This window comes from Ascaphus truei, chromosome 17 (assembly GCF_040206685.1).
Source record: "Ascaphus truei isolate aAscTru1 chromosome 17, aAscTru1.hap1, whole genome shotgun sequence".
Lineage (NCBI taxonomy): Eukaryota > Metazoa > Chordata > Amphibia > Anura > Ascaphidae > Ascaphus > Ascaphus truei.
The window spans coordinates 7,144,524-7,161,625 of record NC_134499.1 but is presented as its reverse complement, the minus strand read 5'-3'; the positions used below and the strand labels follow the sequence as shown (position 1 = coordinate 7,161,625).

Genomic DNA, 17,102 nt, shown 5'->3' with positions numbered 1-17,102 from the left:
TTCCTATTTTCAGTAGTGAAAAGAGAGGGGATGACGAGGGACGGGTGGATAGTTGGAAACGACATGGGGAAAAAGAGGGGGAGAGAGGGGTGGAGGGGGGGAGGGGGGAAGGAATTGTGGCGGGTAGGGCGCATCGGCCCTCGGCCCCGAGGGTATCAGTGTTGGACCAGGGCTTGCATCAGTGTCGGGGCCCCCGACCCTGGCCAAGGCTCCCAGGTTCTATAGAATTGAGGCATTCTCTGCTTCAGCACGGCTGTCAGTCTCTCCATATTCATGACCCCGTCTATTCGGTTTGAATTTTTTTAAACACGGGTTGGAAGCAGGGGGTCTTTGGAGCTGAACCCATTCATTTCAGCTCCGGGGACCCCCCGCTTCCGGAGATACTTACAGTGGTGAGAAAAAGTGAACCCCAATGATAATTACGGAAATACCAAAGTTTTTTCCATGACAATATTCTTGAATAAAAAAGTATTTTCTTAAATATCCAATAGGGCTTATATTAACCCTTCAAAAACTTTTAACTTCAAAAAAATACATCTTTTTAGATGGGAAAGGTATACAGGGATATACCAAATAAGTATACATGGGAAGGATGCTGGTCCAGGGATTAATCCGATTGCCAATTCTTGGAGTCGGGAAGTTTTTTTTTTCCCCCTTATGGGATATTAGATAATGTGTCACTGTTTTTTTTGTTTTTTTGTTTGCCTTCCTCTGGATCAATAAGTAAGTATAGCTATAGGATAAAGTATCTGTTGTCTAAATTTAGCATAGGTTGAACTTGATGGACGTGTGTCTTTTTTCAACCTCATCTATGTAACTGTGTAATTAGACAAACATTGAGTAATTAAGAGTCAGGGTATATGCAAAAGTAAGTGAAACCCTGGTTTATCAGCTAAATTAAAAGGGGATAATTAGAATCAGGTGTTTAAATAATTAGGTAGATCTTCAGGGGTGAGTTTGGGAGCCCCCACCCTATATAAAAATCAGAAACTTTGTGAGTTTGGTCTTCAGCGTACAGGTGTGGAAACACGTAATGCCACGATCACAATAAATCTTACAGGCCCTCAGAAAAGCAGTTATTGATGCTCATCAGTCTAGAAAGGGTTACAAAGTTACAAAGTGTCTAAAGCACTTATTCCCATGCTCTGTTATTCATATTACAGCTAAACCCCGTTATAACGCGCCTCGCTATACCGCGATTCGGTTATAACGCGGTTTTCCCATGGCTCCCGTTTTTTTTTTTTTTTGCACACTGCACACACTGCACACACTGCACACACTGCACACACTGCACACACACTGCTCATTGCTCACACTGCACACACACTGCACACTGCACATTGCACACACTGACACACTGCACACACAATGCACACTGCACATTGCTCACACTGCACACACTGACACACTACACACACACTGCTCATTGCTCACACTGCACACACACTGCACACTGCACACACACTGCACACACCTCACACTGCACACACACTGCACACTGCACACACACTGCTCATAGCTCACACTGCACACACTGACACACTACACACACACTGCTCATTGCTCACACACTGCACACACACTGCTCACACTGACACACACTGCTCATTGCTCACACTGCACACACCTCACACTGCACACACACTGCACACTGCACACTGCACACACACTGCTCATTGCTCACACTGCACACACTGACACACTACACACACACTGCTCATTGCTCACACTGCACACACACTGCTCACACTGACACACACTGCTCATTGCTCACACTGCACACACCTCACACTGCACACACACTGCTCACACTGACACACACTGCTCATTGCTCACACTGCACACACTGACACACTGCTCATTGCTCACACTGCACACACACTGCTCACACACTGCTCATTGCTCACACTGCACACACTGACACACTGCTCATTGCTCACACTGCACACACACTGCTCACACTGCACACTGCTCATTGCTCACACTGCACACTGCTCATTGCTCACACTGCACACACACTGCTCACACTGCTCATTGCTCACACTGCACACACACTGACACACACTGCACACACACTGCTCACACTGCTCATTGCTCACACTGCACACACTGACACACTGCTCATTGCTCACACTGCACACTGCACACACACTGCTCACACTGACACACACACACACACACACTACACTTATACATAAATCAGCCTTACCTTACCTTGGGGATGATTTTTGAGGCATGTGGCTGCAGGGTGGGGGTGGTGCTGCGGTGGAGGGGGATGATGGCTGCTGCGGGGGCCCCCGATGCTGCGGGGGCTGGTGGGATGGCCCGGTGCAGCGCGGGGGGGCATGGGGGGGGGGGGGGAGGGCAGGACGACCCTGCGCTACGGCAGGGCCAGGGGGCCCTGTATTGCGGCGCGAGGGCCCTGTGCTGCGGCGGGGGGAGCCGGACCGGAGGGGAATCCCCCCTCCCATCTCCTGTCACGCGGTGACAGGGGAAGCGGAAGCCGGAGGGGCATCCCCCCTCCCATCTCCTGTACCGCGGTGGCAGGGGAAGCCGGAACCGGAGGGGAATCCCCCCTCCCATCTCCTGTCACGCGGTGGCAGGGGGAGCCGGACCGGAGGGGCATCCCCCCTCCCATCTCCTGTCACGCGGTGGCAGGGGGAGCCGGACCGGAGGGGAATCCCCCCTCCCATCTCCTGTCACGCGGTGGCAGGGGGAGCCGGACCGGAGGGGAATCCCCCCTCCCATCTCCTGTCACGCGGTGGCAGGGGGAGCCGGACCGGAGGGGAATCCCCCCTCCCATCTCCTGTCACGCGGTGACAGGGGAAGCGGAAGCCGGAGGGGCATCCCCCCTCCCATCTCCTGTCACGCGGTGACAGGGGGAAGCCGTGACCGCGGGGTAAATACTATATGCACTGATGCGGCGGCCATTTTTTTTTTTTTTAATTAGCGCGACCCCGTTAGTAACGCGGTGGTCTCGGGGTGGACCCCGAGGACCGCGTTATAACGGAGTTTAGCTGTATTTGTTATTTATTTGATTACCACATGTATTACTACTGTGAAGCGCTATGTACATTAATGGCGCTATATAAATAAAGACATACAATACAATACAACCATTTCTAAGGATTTGGGCTCCACCAATCCACTGATTACAAATGGAGAAACTTCAAGACCACAGTCACTCTACCTAGGAGCGTCGTCCTACCAAAATCTCTCCAAGAACAAACCAGCAATTCATCCAGGGGAGTCACAAAGCACCCCAGAGTAACACCCAAGGACCTGCCGGCCGCTCTCACCTGGGCTAATGTGAGTGCTCCTGACTCAACTATCAGAAAAAGACTGAACAAGAATGGTCTCCATGGAAGGATAGCCAGGAGGAAACCACTGCTCTCTAAAAAGAACATTGCTGCCGTCTGAAGTTCGCCGAAGAGCACATAGATCAGGGGTGTGCAAACTGGGGGGCGCGCCCCGAGATTTATTTATTTTGGGGCAGTTACAGAGGGCCCGCGCTCTTCCCCAAGCCATTTAAATTAAATGCTGGGGAGCGCAACCAGGCTCTGTTACTTCCCTTACCTGATCTCCGGTGCTTCCAGCGACGTGTTGCCATGGTAATGTTGTCGTGATGTCAGAAAACTCCGGACACCAGGTAAGGAGGGGCGCGAGCAGGGTGGGGGGGGGGGGGTCGCAGACTGAAAAGTTTGTGCACCCCTGGCATAGATGATCCACAAGACTTCTGGAACAATGTTCTCTGGACAAACGAGTCAAAGGCAGAACTTTTTGGCCTCAATGAGAAACCTTGTTTGGTGAAAACCAAACACTGCGTTCAAAACAGAAGAACCTCATCCCAACCCCCAAGCATGGTGGTGTGAGTGTGATAGTTTGGGGCAGCTTTAGGACCTGGACAGTTTGCTATTATTGACACAATCCTGAATTCTGCATTGTATCAGAAGATTCTAGAGGAGAATGTCAGGCCGTCCGTCCGTGAGCTGAAGGGAAAGTGGGTCATTCAGCAAGACACTGATCCTAAACATACAAGCAGATCTACAAAAGAACGGCTGCAGAAGAATAAGTTCCACATTTTAGAAATGTTCCTAATCAAAGTCCGGACCTAAACCCCATCTCAATGTTGTGACAGGACCTGAAGCGAGCTGTCCATGGAAGGAAGCCCTCAAATGTCACTGAGTTGAAGCGGTTCTGTAAGGAGGAATGGGCCAAAATTCCTCAAACCCGATGTGAGAGACCGACCGCCAGTTACAGGAAAAACGCAGTTGAAGTTATCGCTTCTCAAGGGGGCGCCACCAGGTACTGAATATAACGGGTCCCATGCTTTCTCACGCACGGATATTGAATGTTGAATCATTTGTGGGTAATGTTGAAAACGTATCATGTTTTTGTCTCATTTTTTGATGAGGTAATCTTTATCTATTATTAGGACTTGGATTAAGATCGAACAACATTTACGTTTTGAAATATGTGAAAATCCCAAGGGGTTCACCAATGTTTTCTCGCCCTGTGTATATACATATACAATTCTGCATGTATACAGTACCCAGTGATTAGATGGATAAGCCAATGTCAGGGCCAATGCCTGCAAAGGCCCAGAGCCACGCCTAAAGCTTTGCACCCTTTTGCAGATCTGGGCCTAATTTGGTCCATATGGAGCCCGCACTGTTATACACAGATACAGCCGCGCTGTTATACACAGATACAGCCCCTCACTTGCTCATACTGTTACTGTGCGTGGGAGACCCTGGAAAGGTTTCGGGGCCGCTGCTGAGAAGCTGGCACAGGCTGAGGTTCCCCGGGCGTATCGGCTGTGACAGCAACGCGTTCAGCAGAACAGAACCTGCACACAAACAAAACAGCGCCTTACACATCCTGTCTATATAAAAGCCAGGCACTGCAGCAGATTCAGCATCACACACACCACACACACACACACACACACACACACACACACACACACACACACACACACACACACACACACACACACACACACACACACACACACACAAATATATTCATAGGAAAGATCACATCTATTTTAATAGAACGCATAAAATTAGGCTGCGTCCAGGTGCGTGCCGTCACCCGCTTTTAGCACACACGCGTCGGGGTGTGTGGCCGTAACGTCAGAGCTGGTTCGCCCTCATTGGGGGAACCGCTCACATGACCCAGCCGTCGCGCCCTGGGATCAAATTTAACCGATTCCTTGCGCGGTCTGTGGCTGCAATCATTGTCTTAACGCATTGTGTGCACGCACGCCTCCGCGCCGTTTCCCCAACCATGGCCGCAGCCTTAGTGTTAAGCACAGACACACAGACACACACAGACACACACAGACACACACAGACAGACACACACAGACACAGAAAAAGAGACATACACACAGAGAGAGAGAGAGAGAGAGAGAGAGAGAGACACACACAGACAGAAAGACAGACACAGACGTTTTGATTTGCTCACCTTGACCGTTTTGCCTTTGAGAAGAATAAGAAGAAGAGAAGGTTTGCAGTGTCCCAGCTGCGGGGGGCTGGGTCTCGCTCTCTGCAGAAGAAGGAAAGAGCAGTATAGGAGAGGACGACATTTACAGCGTTGCTTAGAATATTAACACTTCCCTGGAGATCATTACAATGCTTATTAACCCATTCACTGACGAGGGACCCGCAAATGTAGGGAGTTTAGATGTACCCCTGCTGTGTGGATCATTAGCTGGTTTTCAAGTATTATCTGTGCTGTATTTGGAATAAATGGTTAATACACAGTGTCATCCTTCCAGGGGGACTCAGAGTAACAGGGGGCATATGCACACTTGCAGAACATGGCAACGAAAACAGGGCAGAGAGAGACGGCACAGGGGGGAGAGAGAGAGAGACGGCACAGGGGGGAGAGAGGGAGAGAGAGAGACGGCACAGGGGGGAGAGAGAGAGAGAGAGGCGGCACAGGGGGAGAGAGAGAGAGAGGCGGCACAGGGGGGAGAGAGAGAGAGAGACGGCACAGGGGGGAGAGAGAGAGAGACGGCACAGGGGGGAGAGAGAGAGAGAGACGGCACAGGGGGGAGAGAGAGAGACGGCAGAGGGGGGAGAGAGAGAGAGAGACGGCAGAGGGGGGAGAGAGAGAGAAACGGCACAGGGGGGAGAGAGAGAGACGGCACAGGGGGGAGAGAGAGAGACGGCACAGGGGGGAGAGAGAGAGAGACGGCACAGGGGGGAGAGAGAGAGAGAGAGAGACGGCACAGGGGGGAGAGAGAGAGAGAGAGAGACGGCACAGGGGGGAGAGAGAGAGAGAGGCGGCACAGGGGGGAGAGAGAGAGAGAGACGGCACAGGGGGGAGAGAGAGAGAGACGGCACAGGGGGGAGAGAGAGAGAGAGACGGCACAGGGGGGAGAGAGAGAGACGGCAGAGGGGGAGAGAGAGAGAGAGACGGCAGAGGGGGGAGAGAGAGAGAAACGGCACAGGGGGGAGAGAGAGAGACGGCACAGGGGGGAGAGAGAGAGACGGCACAGGGGGGAGAGAGAGAGAGACGGCACAGGGGGGAGAGAGAGAGAGAGAGAGACGGCACAGGGGGGAGAGAGAGAGAGAGAGAGACGGCACAGGGGGGAGAGAGAGAGAGAGAGAGACGGCACAGGGGGGAGAGAGAGAGAGTGAGAGACGGCACAGGGGGGAGAGAGAGAGAGACGGCACAGGGGGGAGAGAGAGAGAGAGACGGCACAGGGGGGAGAGAGAGAGAGACGGCACAGGGGGGAGAGAGAGAGAGACGGCACAGGGGGGAGAGAGAGAGAGACGGCACAGGGGGGAGAGAGAGAGAGACGGCACAGGGGGGAGAGAGAGAGAGAGAGACGGCAAAGGGGGGAGAGAGAGAGACGGCACGGGGGGAGGGGAGAAAGAGACGGCACAGGGGGGAGAGAGAGAGACGGCACAGGGGGGAGAGAGAGAGACGGCACAGGGGGGAGAGAGAGACGGCACAGGGGGGAGAGAGAGACGGCACAGGGGGGAGAGAGAGACGGCACAGGGGGGAGAGAGAGAGACGGCACAGGGGGGAGAGAGAGAGACGGCACAGGGGGGAGAGAGAGAGACGGCACAGGGGGGAGAGAGAGAGACGGCACAGGGGGGAGAAAGAGAGGCGGCACATCGGGGAGAGAGAGAGGCGGCACAGGGGGAGAGAGAGAGACGGCACAGGGGGGAGAGAGAGAGACGGCACACGGGGGAGATAGAGACGGCACAGGGGGGGAGAGAGAGACGGCACAGGGGCGGGGGAGAGAGACGGCACGGGGGGGGGAGAGAGAGAGACGGCACAGGGGGGGGGAGAGAAACGGCACAGGGGGGGGGAGAGAGACGGCACAGGGGGGGGGAGAGAGAGACGGCACAGGGGGGGGGAGAAAGAGACGGAACAGGGGGGGGGGGAGAGAGACGGCACGGGGGGGGGGGGAGAGAGACGGCACGGGGGGGGGGGGAGAGAGACGGCACAGGGGGGGGAGAGAGAGACGGAACAGGGGGGGAGAGAGAGACAGCACAGGGGGGGGGAGAGAGACGGCACAGAGGGGGGCGACAGACGGCACAGGGGGGAGAGAGAGAGACGGCACAGGGGGGAGAGAGAGAGACGGCACAGGGGGGAGAGAGAGAGACGGCACAGGGGGGAGACAGAAAGACGGCACAGGGGGGAGAGAGAGACGGCACAGGGGGGAGAGAGACGGCACAGGGGGGAGAGAGACGGCACAGGGGGAGAGAGACGGCACAGGGGGGGGGGGAGAGACGGCACAGGGAGGGGGGGAGAGACGGCACAGGGGGGGAGAGACGGCACAGGGGGGGGAGAGACGGCAAAGGGGGGAGAGAGACGGCACAGGGGGGGGAGAGAGACGGCACAAGGGGGGGAGAGAGACGGCACAAGGGGGGGAGAGAGACGGCACAAGGGGGGGAGAGAGAGAGAGACGGCACATGGGGGAGAGAGAGAGAGACGGCACAGGGGGGGAGAGAGAGAGAGAGACGGCACAGGGGGGAGAGAGAGAGACGGCACAGGGGGGAGAGAGAGAGAGACGGCACAGGGGGGAGAGAGAGAGAGACGGCACAGGGGGGAGAGAGAGAGAGAGACGGCACAGGGGGGAGAGAGAGACGGCACAGGGGGGAGAGAGACGGCACAGGGGGGGAGAGAGAGACGGCACAGGGGGGGGGAGAGACGGCACAGAGGGGGGCGACAGACGGCACAGGGGGGAGAGAGAGACGGCACAGGGGGGAGAGAGAGAGACGGCACAGGGGGGAGAGAGAGAGACGGCACAGGGGAGAGAGAGAGACGGCACAGGGGGGAGAGAGAGAGACGGCACAGGGGGGAGAGAGAGAGACGGCACAGGGGGGGGGGAGAGAGACGGCACAGGGGGGAGAGAGACGGCAAAGGGGGGAGAGAGACGGCACAGGCGAGGAAGAGAGACGGCACAAGGGGGGGAGAGAGACGGCACAAGGGGGGAGAGAGAGAGAGACGGCACAGGGGGGAGAGAGAGAGAGAGACGGCACAGGGGGGAGAGAGAGAGAGAGACGGCACAGGGGGGAGAGAGAGACGGCACAGGGGGGAGAGAGAGAGACGGCACAGGGGGGAGAGAGAGAGAGAGACGGCACAGGGGGGAGAGAGAGAGAGAGACGGCACAGGGGGGAGAGAGAGAGAGAGACGGCACAGGGGGGGGAGAGAGAGACGGCACAGGGGGAGAGAGACGGCACAGGGGGGAGAGAGAGAGAGACGGCACAGGGGGGAGAGAGAGAGAGACGGCACAGGGGGGAGAGAGAGAGAGACGGCACAGGGGGGAGAGAGAGAGAGACGGCACAGGGGGGAGAGAGAGAGAGACGGCACAGGGGGGAGAGAGAGAGAGACGGCACAGGGGGGGGAGAGAGAGACGGCACAGGGGGGAGAGAGAGACGGCACAGGGGGGAGAGAGAGAGACGGCACAGGGGGGAGAGAGAGAGACGGCACAGGGGGGAGAGAGAGAGAGACGGCACAGGGGGGAGAGAGAGAGAGACGGCACAGGGGGAGAGAGAGAGAGACGGCACAGGGGGGAGAGAGAGAGAGACGGCACAGGGGGGGGAGAGAGAGACGGCACGGGGGGAGAGACGGCACAGGGGGGGGCGAGAGACGGCACAGGGGGGAGAGAGACGGCACAGGGGGGAGAGAGACGGCACAGGGGGGGAGAGAGTGAGACGGCACAGGGGGGAGAGAGAGAGACGGCACAGGGGGGAGAGAGACGGCACAGGGGGGGGGGAGAGACGGCACAGGGGGGGGAGAGACGGCACAGGGGGGGGAGAGACGGCACAGGGGGGGGAGAGACGGCACAGGGGGGAGAGAGAGAGAGAGACGGCACAGGAGGGGGAGAGAGACGGCACAGGGGGGAGAGAGAGAGACGGCACACGGGGGGAGATAGAGACGGCACAGGGGGGGAGAGAGAGACGGCACAGGGGGGGGGGAGAGAGACGGCACGGGGGGGGAGAGAGAGAGACGGCACAGGGGGGGGGGAGAGAAACGGCACAGGGGGGGGAGAGAGACGGCACGGGGGGGGAGAAAGAGACGGAACAGGGGGGGGGGAGAGAGACGGCACGGGGGGGGGGAGAGAGACGGCACAGGGGGGGGAGAGAGAGACGGAACAGGGGGGGAGAGAGAGACAGCACAGGGGGGGGGAGAGAGACAGCACAGAGGGGGGCGACAGACGGCACAGGGGGGAGAGAGAGACGGCACAGGGGGGAGAGAGAGAGAGACGGCACAGGGGGGAGAGAGAGAGACGGCACAGGGGGGAGACAGAGAGACGGCACAGGGGGGGGGGGAGAGACGGCACAGGGGGGGGGGGAGAGACGGCACAGGGGGGGGGGGGAGAGACGGCACAGGGGGGGGGGGAGAGACGGCACAGGGGGGGGGAGAGACGGCACAGGGGGGGAGAGACGGCAAAGGGGGGAGAGAGACGGCAAAGGGGGGAGAGAGACGGCAAAGGGGGGGGAGAGAGACGGCACAAGGGGGGGAGAGAGACGGCACAAGGGGGGGAGAGAGACGGCACAAGGGGGGGAGAGAGAGAGAGACGGCACAGGGGGGAGAGAGAGAGAGACGGCACAGGGGGGGAGAGAGAGAGAGAGACGGCACAGGGGGGAGAGAGAGAGACGGCACAGGGGGAGAGAGAGAGAGACGGCACAGGGGGGAGAGAGAGAGAGACGGCACAGGGGGGAGAGAGAGAGAGAGACGGCACAGGGGGGAGAGAGAGACGGCACAGGGGGAGAGAGACGGCACAGGGGGGAGAGAGAGACGGCACAGGGGGGGGGGAGAGACGGCACAGAGGGGGGCGACAGACGGCACAGGGGGGAGAGACGGCACAGGGGGGAGAGAGAGAGACGGCACAGGGGGGGAGCGAGAGAGACGGCACAGGGGAGAGAGAGAGACGGCACAGGGGGGAGAGAGAGAGACGGCACAGGGGGGGGAGAGAGACGGCACAGGGGGGAGAGAGACGGCAAAGGGGGGAGAGAGACGGCACAGGCGAGGGAAGAGAGACGGCACAAGGGGGGGAGAGAGACGGCACAAGGGGGGGAGAGACGGCACAAGGGGGGGGGAGAGACGGCACAAGGGGGGGAGAGAGAGAGAGACGGCACAAGGGGGGGAGAGAGACGGCACAAGGGGGGGGGAGAGACGGCACAAGGGGGGGGGGAGAGACGGCACAAGGGGGGGGGAGAGACGGCACAAGGGGGGGAGAGAGAGAGAGACGGCACAGGGGGAGAGAGAGAGAGAGACGGCACAGGGGGGAGAGAGAGAGAGAGACGGCACAGGGGGGAGAGAGAGACGGCACAGGGGGGAGAGAGAGAGAGACGGCACAGGGGGGAGAGAGAGAGAGACGGCACAGGGGGGAGAGAGAGAGAGAGACGGAACAGGGGGGAGAGAGAGACGGCACAGGGGGGAGAGAGACGGCACAGGGGGGGAGAGAGAGACGGCACAGGGGGGGGGGAGAGACGGCACAGAGGGGGGCGACAGACGGCACAGGGGGGAGAGACGGCACAGGGGGGAGAGAGAGAGACGGCACAGGGGGGAGCGAGAGAGACGGCACAGGGGAGAGAGAGAGACGGCACAGGGGGGAGAGAGAGAGACGGCACAGGGGGGGGAGAGAGACGGCACAGGGGGGAGAGAGACGGCAAAGGGGGGAGAGAGACGGCACAGGCGAGGGAAGAGAGACGGCACAAGGGGGGGAGAGAGACGGCACAAGGGGGGGGGAGAGACGGCACAAGGGGGGGGGAGAGACGGCACAAGGGGGGGAGAGAGAGAGAGACGGCACAAGGGGGGGAGAGAGACGGCACAAGGGGGGGGGAGAGACGGCACAAGGGGGGGGGGAGAGACGGCACAAGGGGGGGAGAGAGAGAGAGACGGCACAGGGGGAGAGAGAGAGAGAGACGGCACAGGGGGGAGAGAGAGAGAGAGACGGCACAGGGGGGAGAGAGAGACGGCACAGGGGGGAGAGAGAGAGAGACGGCACAGGGGGGAGAGAGAGAGAGAGACGGCACAGGGGGGAGAGAGAGAGAGAGACGGCACAGGGGGGAGAGAGAGAGAGAGACGGCACAGGGGGGAGAGAGACGGCACAGGGGGGAGAGAGAGAGAGACGGCACAGGGGGGAGAGAGAGAGAGACGGCACAGGGGGGAGAGAGAGAGAGACGGCACAGGGGGGAGAGAGAGAGAGACGGCACAGGGGGGAGAGAGAGAGAGACGGCACAGGGGGGGGAGAGAGAGAGACGGCACAGGGGGGAGAGAGAGACGGCACAGGGGGGAGAGAGAGAGACGGCACAGGGGGGAGAGAGAGAGAGACGGCACAGGGGGGAGAGAGAGAGAGACGGCACAGGGGGGAGAGAGAGAGAGACGGCACAGGGGGGAGAGAGAGAGAGACGGCACAGGGGGGAGAGAGAGAGAGACGGCACAGGGGGGGGAGAGAGAGACGGCACGGGGGGGGAGAGACGGCACAGGGGGGGGCGAGAGACGGCACAGGGGGGAGAGAGACGGCACAGGGGGGAGAGAGACGGCACAGGGGGGAGAGAGACGGCACAGGGGGGAGAGAGTGAGACGGCACAGGGGGGAGAGAGTGAGACGGCACAGGGGGGAGAGAGACAGCACAGGGGGGGGGGAGAGACGGCACAGGGGGGGGGGGAGACGGCACAGGGGGGGGAGAGACGGCACAGGGGGGAGAGAGAGACGGCACAGGGGGGGAGAGAGACGGCACAAGGGGGGGAGAGAGAGAGAGAGACGGCACAGGGGGGAGAGAGACGGCACAGGGGGGGGGGAGAGACGGCACAGGGGGGGGAGAGACGGCACAGGGGGGGGAGAGACGGCACAGGGGGGAGAGAGAGAGAGAGAGAGACGGCACAGGGGGGGAGAGAGACGGCACAAGGGGGGGAGAGAGACGGCACAGGGGTGGAGAGACAGCACAGGGGGGGAAGAGACGGCACAGGGGGGGGAGAGACGGCACACGGGGGGGAGAGACGGCACACGGGGGGGAGAGACGGCACAGGGGGGGGAGAGACGGCACAGGGGGGGAGAGACAGCACAGGGGGGGGAAGAGACAGCACAGGGGGGGGAAGAGACGGCACAGGAGGGGGAAGAGACGGCACAGGAGGGGGAAGAGACGGCACAGGGGGGGGAAGAGACGGCACAGGGGGGGGAGACGGCACAGGGGGGGGAGAAAGAGAGAGACGGCACAGGGGGGAGAAAGAGAGAGACGGCACAGGGGGGAGAGAGACGGCACAGGGGGGGGGAGAGACGGCACAGGGGGGGGAGAGACGGCACAGGGGGGGAGAGACGGCACAGGGGGGGAGAGACGGCACAGGGGGGGAGAGACGGCACAGGGGAGGGAGAGACGGCACAGGGGGGGGAGAGACGGCACAGGGGGGGGAGAGACGGCACAGGGGGGGGAGAGACGTCACAGGGGGGGGAGAGACGGCACAGGGGGGGAGAGACGGCACAGGGGGGGAGAGACGGCACAGGGGGGGAGAAAGAGAGAGACGGCACAGGGGGGAGAAAGAGAGAGACGGCACAGGGGGGAGAGAGACGGCACAGGGGGGGGAGAGACGGCACAGGGGGGGGGAGAGACGGCACAGGGGGGGAGAGACGGCACAGGGGGGGGAGAGACGGCACAGGGGGGGGAGAGACGGCACAGGGGGGGAGAAAGAGAGAGACGGCACAGGGGGGAGAAAGAGAGAGACGGCACAGGGGGGAGAAAGAGAGAGACGGCACAGGGGGGAGAGAGACGGCACAGGGGGGAGAGAGACGGCACAGGGGGGAGAGAGACGGCACAGGGGGGAGAGAGAGAGAGAGAGACGGCACAGGGGGGAGAGGGAGAGAGAGAGACGGCACAGGGGGGGGGGGAGAGAGACGGCACGGGGGGGGGGGAGAGAGAGACAGCACAGGGGGGGGAGAGAGACGGCACAGGGGGGGGGGAGAGACGGCACAGGGGGGGGAGAGAGAGACGGCACAGGGGGGGGAGAGAGAGACGGCACAGGGGGGGGGGAGAGAGGGACGGCACAGGGGGGGGGGAGAGAGAGACGGAACAGGGGGGGGGGGGAGAGAACGACGGCACAGGGGGGGGGGAGAAAGACGGCACGGGGGGGGGAGAGAGACGGCACGGGGGGGGGGGAGAGAGACGGCACGGGGGGGGGGAGAGAGACGGCACGGGGGGGGGGGAGAGAGACGGCACAGGGGGGGGGAGAGAGACAGCACAGGGGGGGGAGAGAGAGACAGCACAGGGGGGGGGGAGAGAGACGGCACAGAGGGGGGCGACAGACGGCACAGGGGGGAGAGAGAGAGACGGCACAGGGGGGAGAGAGAGAGACGGCACAGGGGGGAGAGAGAGATGGCACAGGGGGGAGAGAGAGAGAGACGGCACAGGGGGGAGAGAGACGGCACAGGGGGGAGAGAGAGAGACGGCACAGGGGGGAGAGAGAGAGACGGCACAGGGGGGGGAGAGACGGCACAGGGGGGGGGAGAGACGGCACAGGGGGGGGGAGAGACGGCACAGGGGGGAGAGAGAGAGAGAGACGGCACAGGGGGGGAGAGAGACGGCACAGGGGGGGGAGAGAGACGGCACAAGGGGGGGAGAGAGACGGCACAAGGGGGGGAGAGAGACGGCACAAGGGGGGGGGAGAGACGGCACAAGGGGGGGAGAGAGACGGCACAAGGGGGGGAGAGAGACGGCACAAGGGGGGGAGAGAGACGGCACAAGGGGGGGAGAGAGACGGCACAAGGGGGGGAGAGAGACGGCACAGGGGGGGAGAGACGGTACAGGGGGGGGAGAGACGGCACAGGGGGGAGAGAGAGAGACGGCACAGGGGGGAGAGAGAGAGAGAGAGAGAGAGAGACGGCACAGGGGGGGAGAGAGAGAGAGACGGCACAGGGGGGGAGAGAGAGAGAGAGAGAGACGGCACAGGGGGGAGAGAGAGAGACGGCACAGGGGGGAGAGAGAGACGGCACAGGGGGGAGAGAGAGACGGCACAGGGGGGAGAGAGAGAGACGGCACAGGGGGGAGAGAGAGAGAGAGACGGCACAGGGGGGAGAGAGAGAGACGGCACAGGGGGGAGAGAGACGGCACAGGGGGGAGAGAGACGGCACAGGGGGGGGGAGAGAGACGGCACAGGGGGGGGAGAGAGAGACGGCACAGGGGGGGGGGGAGAGAGAGACGGCACAGGGGGGAGAGAGAGAGACGGCACAGGGGGGAGAGAGAGAGAGAGACGGCACAGGGGGGAGAGAGAGAGAGACGGCACAGGGGGGAGAGAGAGAGAGACGGCACAGGGGGGAGAGAGAGAGACGGCACAGGGGGGAGAGAGAGAGACGGCACAGGGGGGAGAGAGAGACGGCACAGGGGGGAGAGAGAGACGGCACAGGGGGGAGAGAGAGACGGCACAGGGGGGAGAGAGAGACGGCACAGGGGGGAGAGAGAGACGGCACAGGGGGGAGAGAGAGAGAGACGGCACAGGGGGGAGAGAGAGAGAGACGGCACAGGGGGGGGAGAGAGAGACGGCACGGGGGGGGAGAGACGGCACAGGGGGGGGCGAGAGACGGCACAGGGGGGAGAGAGACGGCACAGGGGGGAGAGAGTGAGACGGCACAGGGGGGAGACAGAGAGACGGCACAGGGGGGAGAGAGAGAGACGGCACAGGGGGGGGAGAGAGAGACGGCACAGGGGGGGGAGAGACGGCACAGGGGGGGGAGAGACGGCACAGGGGGGGGGGAGAGACGGCACAGGGGGGAGAGAGAGAGAGACGGCACAGGGGGGGGAGAGAGACGGCACAAGGGGGGGAGAGAGACGGCACAAGGGGGGGAGAGAGACGGCACAAGGGGGGGAGAGACAGCACAGGGGGGGGAGAGAAGGCACAGGGGGGGGAGAGACGTCACAGGGGGGGGGAGAGACGGCACGGGGGGGGGAGAGACGGCACAGGGGGGGAGAGACGGCACAGGGGGGGGGAGAGACGGCACAGGGGGGGGAGAGACGGCACAGGGGGGGGAGAGACGGCACAGGGGGGGGAGAGACGGCACAGGGGGGGGAGAGACGGCACAGGGGGGGGGAGAGACGGCACAGGGGGGGGGAGAGACGGCACAGGGGGGGGAGAGACGGCACAGGGGGGGAGAAAGAGAGAGACGGCACAGGGGGGAGAGAGACGGCACAGGGGGGGGAGAGATGTCACAGGGGGTGGGAGAGACGGCACAGGGGGGGGGAGAGACAGCACAGGGGGGGGGGGGGGGAGACGGCACAGGGGGGGGAGAGACGGCACAGGGGGGGAGAGACGGCACAGGGGGGGAGAAAGAGAAAGACGGCACAGGGGGGAGAAAGAGAGAGACGGCACAGGGGGGAGAGAGACGGCACAGGGGGGAGAGAGACGGCACAGGGGGGAGAGAGACGGCACAGGGGGGAGAGAGACGGCACAGGGGGGAGAGAGACGGCACAGGGGGGAGAGAGACGGCACAGGGGGGAGAGAGACGGCACAGGGGGGAGAGAGACGGCACAGGGGGAAGAGGGAGAGCGAGAGAGACGGCACAGGGGGGAGAGAGAGAGACGGCACAGGGGGGAGAGAGAGAGAGACGGCACAGGGGGGGAGAGAGAGAGAGACGGCACAGGGGGGAGAGAGAGAGAGACGGCACAGGGGGGAGAGAGAGAGAGACGGCACAGGGGGGAGAGAGACGGCACAGGGGGGAGAGAGAGAGACGGCACAGGGGGGAGAGAGAGACGGCTTAAGGGGGAGAGAGAGACGGCACAGGGGGGAGAGAGAGAGAGACGGCACAGGGGGGAGAGAGAGAGACGGCACAGGGGGGAGAGATGGCACAGGGGGGAGAGAGAGAGAGACGGCACAGGGGGGGAGAGAGAGAGACGGCACAGGTGGGGGAGAGAGAGACGGCACAGGTGGGGGGGAGAGAGAGAGACGGCACAGGTGGGGGAGAGAGAGAGAGACGGCACAGGGGGGGGGAGAGAGAGACGGCACAGGGGGGGAGAGAGACGGCACAGGGGGGGAGAGAGACGGCACAGGGGGGGAGAGAGACGGCACAGGGGGGGAGAGAGACGGCACAGGGGGGAGAGAGAGAGAGACGGCACAGGGGGGGAGAGAGACGGCACAAGGGGGGGAGAGAGACGGCACAAGGGGGGGAGAGAGACGGCACAAGGGGGGGAGAGACGGCACAGGGGGGGGAGAGACGGCACAGGGGGGGGAGAGACGGCACAGGGGGGGGGGAGACGGCACAGGGGGGGGGGGAGACGGCACAGGGGGGGGAGAGACGGCACAGGGGGGGGAGAGACGGCACAGGGGGGGGAGAGACGGCACAGGGGGGGGGAGAGACGGCACAGGGGGGGGAGAGACGGCACAGGGGGGGGAAGAGACGGCACAGGGGGGGGAAGAGACGGCACAGGGGGGGGAGACAGCACAGGGGGGGAGAAAGAGAGAGACGTCACAGGGGGGAGAAAGAGAGAGACGGCACAGGGGGGAGAAAGAGAGAGACGGCACAGGGGGGAGAGAGACGGCACAGGGGGGGGAGAGACGGCACAGGGGGGGGGAGAGACGGCACAGGGGGGGGAGAGACGGCACAGGGGGGGGAGAGACGGCACAGGGGGGGGAGAGACGGCA

At 62.4% G+C, this 17,102-nt stretch overlaps 1 protein-coding gene across 3 annotated transcripts in view; it reads right to left on the bottom strand.

Moving 5' to 3' along the window:
• The window catches only part of ATRIP (ATR interacting protein), a 51,498-nt gene that overhangs the window by 20,833 nt on the left and 13,563 nt on the right, over window positions 1-17,102 (bottom strand). For all 3 annotated transcript variants that reach the window (XM_075573811.1, XM_075573812.1, XM_075573814.1), the window contains exons 7-8: window positions 5,473-5,553; window positions 4,723-4,849 (exon numbers count right to left, since the gene is read on the bottom strand). In XM_075573811.1, coding sequence (XP_075429926.1) covers window positions 4,723-4,849; window positions 5,473-5,553 — 208 coding nt within the window. The remainder of the gene's footprint in view (window positions 1-4,722; window positions 4,850-5,472; window positions 5,554-17,102) is intronic.